Source organism: Pipistrellus kuhlii, unplaced genomic scaffold (genome assembly GCF_014108245.1).
Source record: "Pipistrellus kuhlii isolate mPipKuh1 unplaced genomic scaffold, mPipKuh1.p scaffold_m20_p_119, whole genome shotgun sequence".
In the NCBI taxonomy this organism is placed as follows: Eukaryota; Metazoa; Chordata; class Mammalia; order Chiroptera; family Vespertilionidae; genus Pipistrellus; species Pipistrellus kuhlii.
The window spans coordinates 231,271-238,615 of record NW_023425426.1 but is presented as its reverse complement, the minus strand read 5'-3'; the positions used below and the strand labels follow the sequence as shown (position 1 = coordinate 238,615).

The 7,345-nt window shown below is 35.8% G+C and overlaps 1 protein-coding gene across 1 annotated transcript; it reads right to left on the bottom strand.

The window, feature by feature from the left end:
- Positions 1–4,986: 4,986 nt before the first annotated feature.
- Positions 4,987–7,019, bottom strand: AGTR2 (angiotensin II receptor type 2). The gene has a single exon (XM_036432771.2). It carries the CDS (start codon positions 6,531–6,533, stop codon positions 5,445–5,447), a length of 1,089 nt encoding a protein of 362 aa, XP_036288664.1. The 5' UTR covers positions 6,534–7,019; the 3' UTR covers positions 4,987–5,444.
- Positions 7,020–7,345: the final 326 nt, after the last annotated feature.

Genomic DNA, 7,345 nt, shown 5'->3' with positions numbered 1-7,345 from the left:
TCTTTTGTAATAACACTTAGTTTAAAACACAAACATTGCATAACTGTACAAAAATATTTCTTTATCTATTTATACTATATTCATAGCTGTGAGTGATGCCTTGTACTACAATGTTATGATGGCTAGGAATTTTTCAGCTTCATTATATCTTATTGAACCACCATTGCATATATAGTTTGTCATTGACTAAAAGATCATTTTGTAGTGGATAACTGTATACAACTACCTGGCTCCTTGCTTCTTATAAGTGGTTGATTAGAAATATCCAATAATGATATTTTGTATATATACATTGCTAGATCATATCATGAACTATCAATACTCGCTTTGCTAATAGAAATTGAGTCACTACCATCTTTAAGACTAGCTTCATTAGAGAGCCAGTTCCAGAAACCCCAGAACTAATTCAGAAAGCTCATCTTTAAATTTATGTTTCTCTAGAACCATTCTTAATACTAAAATCTGTATCAGTCCTCTGGGACTACCATAAAAAATATAGACTTGGTGGCTTAAACAACACAAGTTAATTTACTTATAGTTGTGGAAGCTGGAAGTACAAGATTGGGGTGCTAGTATAGTTGAATTCTGGTGCAAGATCTCTTTCTGGCATTCTTTTCACTGTGTGCTCACATGACTTTTCCTCAATGCATGCATGTGGAGAGAGAGTTCTTTTCATCTTCTCATAAGGCCACCAGTCCTATCAGATTAGAACTCCATCCTTATGACCTCATGTAACCTTAATTACTTCCTAAAAGCTCTTCTCCAACTACAATCACATTTGAGGTTAGGATTTCAGCATATAAATTTTGGGGAGACACAGTTCAGTCCATAACAATAGATACTAGCATACCCAGTAAGACCATTTCTTTTTTCTTTTTCTTTTTTTTTAGAAATATATTTTATTGATTTTTTACAGAGAGGAAGAGAGAGGGATAGAGGGTTAGAAACATCGACGAGAGAGAATCATCAATCAGCTGCCTCCTGCACACCCCCAACTGGGGATGTGCCTACAACCAAGATACGTGTCCTTGAGTGGAATCAAACCTGGGACCTTTCAGTCTGCAGGCCGATGCTCTATCCACTGAGCCAAACCTGTTTCCCAGTAAGACCATTTCTAACTGCTATCCACAAATATTTCAAGTTGCTAAAACAGGAAAAAACACTGAGATATATACTTTATTAAGAAATTATCATTTCAGTGATAACAAATGTAGAGTATGTAGAAATCCATTATTCAGAGAGAAAACTATAACAGGAAATTTGGCAGTTTGACAATGGTATGGTGGTTCCAACTTTTCAGGCAAATGGAGCTATGCCAATATGTATGTCCCATACATACATTTTTTGAGGTTGTGGTTTGGGGGAGGAGGCAATTGGTAAAGGGGCCTTCTGAAAGGAAGGGAATCATGAATTAGATTCTTTTTCTAAGAAGTTCAGTTATTACAGTATATCTTATGCATTGAAATAAGACTTACTAATCAAGAAGCAACATCAGCCCTACTAACCACCCAATTCCTCAACCGGGGATACTCATTTTTATTGAAAAGGAATTTGAAATGTGACTCTAGCTTATAGGACAGCTTCATTTAAGAAAGGAGAGGACTGGTTCATTAGATATAAATGAGTGTAACATTGGAAAAAGAGGGTTTCTTCTTTTTTTTCCTTTTTCTTCTTACACCTTTATCAGGTGGCTTGCGCATTTAAAAACTCCTTAAAGTGAATAGAAATCTGCACAGATAAGTGAACCATATGTTCTAATGTAGACTAACTTATAATATAACATCAACAGCTGCAGAAAAATGGGTCAGTGGTCTTATCAGATTTTCCTATCTTTCCACCACTGGATAGCAACAATCAAATGAAATCTCTTGGATTGCTTAAAGCCATGAGGATTAGGGACTTACCATAGGAAAGGAGGGCTCAACAAGGGAAGACAGAAATTTTCTACTAAACCAGATGGAAGTTTATAGATAAAATATTTTTAATATCAAAAGAAATGTTTGTGACAACATGGATTAGACCTTGAGGGTATTATGCTAAGTAAAATAAGTCTGACAGAGAAAGACGAATACTGTCTGATCTCACTTATATGTAGAATCTAAAGAACAAAACAAAACTCATACATACAGAGAACAGAATGGTGGTTGTAGGACAAAGAGGTTGGTTTGGAGGGTTGAGGCAAAATGGGTCAAGGGGTCAAGAGGTAGAAAATACCAGTTATAAAATGTCATTGAGATGTAATGTTCTATATTGATATAATTGATATATAGTCAGGGTGACTACAGTCAATAATATTGTAGTGCACATTTGAAAGTTGCCATGACAATAACTCTTACAAGTTTTCATCACAAAATAAACTCTTTGTAACATTGTGTGTATAAATAGACTTATTGTGGTGACATTTCACAATGTATACAAATATCAAATCATTACAATGTATACATGAAATTAATAGAATGTTATATGTCAATTATACCTCATAAAAATGTTTTAAAATTTAACCTAAAAATGAAATATACCACAGGGTAATGAAAAATGTATCTTATAAATAATAGATAAAAAGAGAAAGAAATGTGAATATGGATAAAGAGAGGCCTGGTGCATGAAATCTGTGCACTCAGGGGTAGTCCCTTAGCCAGGCCTGCGCCCTCTCACAGTCCAGGAGCCATCAGTCAGACAACCTTAGTACTGTCACAGAGGTGGGGGAGGCTCCTGACACCACTGCTGTGCTCACCAACTGTGAGCCCAGCTTCTGCCTGAGTGGTGCTCCCCCTGTGGGAGCGCACTGACCACCAGGGGTCAGCTCCTGCGTTGAGCATCTGCCCCCTGGTGCTCAGAGCGCATCATAGCTATGGGCCATTCCACCATTCAGTCTACTTGCATATTAGCCTTTTATTATATATTCAATAGAATAATCTGTGTCTAAATTTATATTTATATAATAATCTCACCCCATACTGCTAACAAAGATTGTCTCAATGATTAATTTTTATCTATATAGTTAAAATTTTTCAATGAGAGAGTATTGATTTTTAATAAGAAATACATACCAATTATTTGGAATTTAAAAAAAAAAAGTCTGTCATTTTCACAAAGATTTTCAAACCCAGCAGTGTGGCTCAATGGTTGAGCATGGACCTATGAACCAGGAGGTCAGGGTTTGATTCCCAGTCCAGGTTGTGGGCTCAATTCCCAGGGGCAGCCAATCAATGATTCTTTCTCATCATTGATGATTCTATCTCTCTCTCTCCCTCTCCCTGAAAACTCAAGAGAGGGAGACTAGAATAGAAGGGCAAAAAGCCAGAGGTAGGGGCTGAAGCAAAGAAGTATCAGTGGAAATATAAAGAGGATACAGATACAAGAGAAGATAAGAATCTATACCTGGAGGTCATAAAATAAAAAAGTAAGCACACGTGATCTTCCAATTAAGGATTTTATTTATATTCAAAGTTTTACAAAATTATTTAAAATGCAAAGTCATAGTTATACATTTAGCTATTTTTTTATTGATAATAAGAGATTATATGAAATTAAGAGTTTCCCAGAAAGTGGAACGAGAGGATTTTTTTTATCTGTAGCCCTGGAACCTGGCAGAGACACTAAGCCTCTGAAACTTTATTTCTACCTCAGAGGTCAGCATTGGTCTAGGACAGTGGTCAGCAAACTGCGGCTCTTTGGCCCCTTGAGTGTGGCTCTTCCACAAAATACCACTTGCAGGCATGCACATACAGTGCAATTGAAACTTTGTGGCCCATGAGCAGAAGTTGATTTTCGGCTCTCAAAAGAAATTCCAATCATTGTACTGTTGATATTTGGCTCTGTTGACTAATGAGTGCAGACCGCTGGTCTAGGAAGGTCCTAGAAAACATGACATAGTATGTACACATATGGGCTGGTGAAGAATGAAATCTCTAACTTCCAAAAATAGGATTCATATTCTAAGTAAACTCTAGATAACTCAGTCAGCTTCAGGTACTTCTCTAATTTAGAAGTTTTACTATTGTTAAGAAGGACATTTATGAACCAGCAATTGGTTTAAAAGAGTTCCATAGAATCCCATAAATACTGGAACAAACAGTATTCATAGGTTCAGGTTAAAACTACCCTGTTTTTAAAGCCACATTGCACTTCCCTTACAGGTAGGGTTTTGCATGACAACAAAGTTGTCATTTGCTGGATCTCTTGGTCCTCCCTGGGTCTCAAATTTCTATTCTGACATTACCTTTTCCTGTGCCAGGTAAGGCTTTATTCATTACAAGTTAAAGATTTAAAGAAACCACCCAGATATTGTGAGAAGCAACCCAGAACCAAAACATCAATAATAAAAGTCAAGTCAACTTCCTATATATCAAAGCACCACATCTAAAAGGTCAAGGATATAAAAAGTGACCTTTTACATTTTAAAACACTACACAGTGTTTAGTCATTGTTTTGAAGAAATTATCAGAAAACATTGAAACCTTCAAACAATAGTTAAAATGGATATAAAATTTTAAAAAGTGTTTATTCAGAGTTCAGTGAACACTTAAAAGTCTATGTTACTATATATCTTACTTTTCATAATTGTAAAAATAAGCTAAAATGTAGGAGTACATGTGATCTAATCTATATTCCTAGCCCTACTAAATATGTAGCTATATGAAATAAAAATCTATGCTCAAGTGAAATGTAAAAGGATTATTATTCTTACTATTTTTTAAAGTAGAAAGTATATATGCCTGGAACCGAATAATTTGGTACCAGTCTGTTGCAGTATACTTCATTAGGAAGTATAGTGTCTCTCTCTTGGCATGAAATCTTCTTGTAAGTAATGTAATGAGTTAAAAGACTAACCTTGGTTGAAAAGGAAAGCTTGGTGAAAACAGATATAAAAACTAATTTAATAAAACTTCAGCAGCCCTAGCCTGTTTGGTTCAGTGGATAGAGCACCATCCTACAGACAGAAGGATCCTGGGTTCGATCCTAGTCAAGGAATCGAATATGCCCAAGTTTTGAGCCTGATCTCTAGTAGGGGGAGGGCAAGAGGCAGCTGATCAATTATTCTCTCTCATCATTGATGCTTCTATCTATCTCTCCCTCTTCCTTCCTTTCTGAAATCAATAAAAATATATATGTATTTTTTAAACTTCAGCATTTTTCAAAGAGAAATATGAACCCCCAAATACTCACTCACAACTTGTTATTAATTATAATTGGAAACAAATTCCCAGTTACTTCTGGGTTATGGATATCTGCCCAATGGCAGTCTTGAATTGATAGACCAGATAAAAGGGGGAAGGGGTCAATTTCTGACCATCACTGGAGGATAAAACATATAGTTTCATATTCTAGAACAATGAGAGAAGATTACATTAAGGGGCAAAACTAATTTTACCAAAGCCATTAAAAGATAATTCAAGGGGACCTCAAACCAAATAACCATGACCTGTAATCCATTCTCATATTTAAGACACAAAGGTCTCCATTTCTCTAAGGGAACTGCTCTTTCGGCATGACACACTTTCTCTCTTGCCTTGGAGCCAAGTAATTGGAACCCTAAACACACTGCGGAGCTTCTGTTGGAACCGGTTTCCAACAAAACAATACAAAAAGGGATTAACGCAGCTGTTGGTGAATCCCAGGAGGATGGCAAAAGGAAGTGCCAGGTCAATGACAGCTATAACTTCACAGCTACTAATGACGCCCATCCAGGCCAGAGCATCCAGGAAGGTCAGAACATGGAAGGGAAGCCAGCAAATAATGAACGCCAGGACAACAGCAGCTGCCATTTTCAGGACTTGGTCACGCGTTATTCTGTTCTTCCCATAGCTATTGGTCTTCAGTAAGTGTTTTCTGATTCCAAAATAGCATGTTGCTATGAATATTAAAGGGATAATAAAACCAAGGATATTTTTCATTAAGGCAATCCCAGCAGACCATTGGGCATATTTCTCAGTTGGGAAAGCCATAACACAAGCATTCACTCCTAAATACTCAATGGTTCTGACATCGCGAAAATAAAATGTTGGCAATGAGGACAGACAGGCCATACACCAAACAAGGGGAACTATATAAGATGCTTGCCAGGGATTTCTTCTTTGAGACAGAAAGGGATAGATGACAGATTGGTACCTATCAACACTCATGCAGGTGATAAAAAAAATGCTTGCAAACATGTTCAGGGTCAGAAAAGAACCAAACACTTTGCACATCACAGGTCCAAAGAGCCAGTCATATCTGTAAGAATAATAGGATGCCCAGAGAGGAAGAGTGGCCAAAAGCAGTAGGTCAGCCACAGCCAGGTTAAAGATGTAAATACTGGAAACCTTTTTAGGGCCCTTTTGACAACAGAACAGTGTAACCACAATAGTATTGACAAGAAATCCAATCACAAAAATAATGTAGTAGAGAACAGGAATTGCATCTAAATGCTTATCTGATGGCTTATGTGAGCAGTTAAAGGTAGAGTCATTGCCAGAGATGTTCCCAAGTCCGAAGTCCAGACTGCTGGTGACGTTTTTGTTGATGGTGGCAGGGGTGAAGTTGCCTTTCATGTTGAAATGTCAGCAGCTCTTAATTCTTACCACCTTCTATGAAAATAGAAAAAGAACTCTCAGAACATCTACAGAATTTAGAACATCGAGTCATTAACATTTTGAAAGTTTGTTAAAAGCAAAAAAAAAAAAAAAAAAAAAAAAAGGAGGAAGATGAGTGATTATAGAAAATATTAGGAAACAGAACCATGACATAAAATAAGATTAGATTTTACTTCTTGGAAAAAAAAATTTTTTTACTAGTATCAACAAGTTAAGATATTGCAGCATCAGGGACTGAAAATTCTGAACAAAACTACATTTTTCCCATTCTTTCATATTTTCAAGAGGTTTAATGAAAATTAATATTTCAAAAGGTTAGCCAGGATAGGAAATGCATGAAACAAACAAGAAGGAATCAAGAATAAGAAAAGTTAATAATTCAAAAACACTTGAGCACATATCTCAGTCTATCTATACTTTCTAGAAAACACACTGCTGTCTGCTATTTCATAGAAAAATGCCTTATTCAAGTAACTAATTATATACAAATCATCAGAGCTATGGAAAATATAAGAAACATAAACTATGGAAAAAATAAGTAAGTGCACAAAATATTGAAAGAGAATATGCAAAAAGAATATATTGGGATGGGGGATTATGGTTGGTTTTTACTAATTAAAAAATAATTTATTTAGTTCTACTTTTCCATTGTTTTCACAATAATAATGTAAGTAAAAGGAAGTTATAGAACACATGCATATTTCTAAAAGTCCCCTATTTACATTTTAATAGAGACTATGAGTTTTAGATCTATTTAAATTTAATCTGCT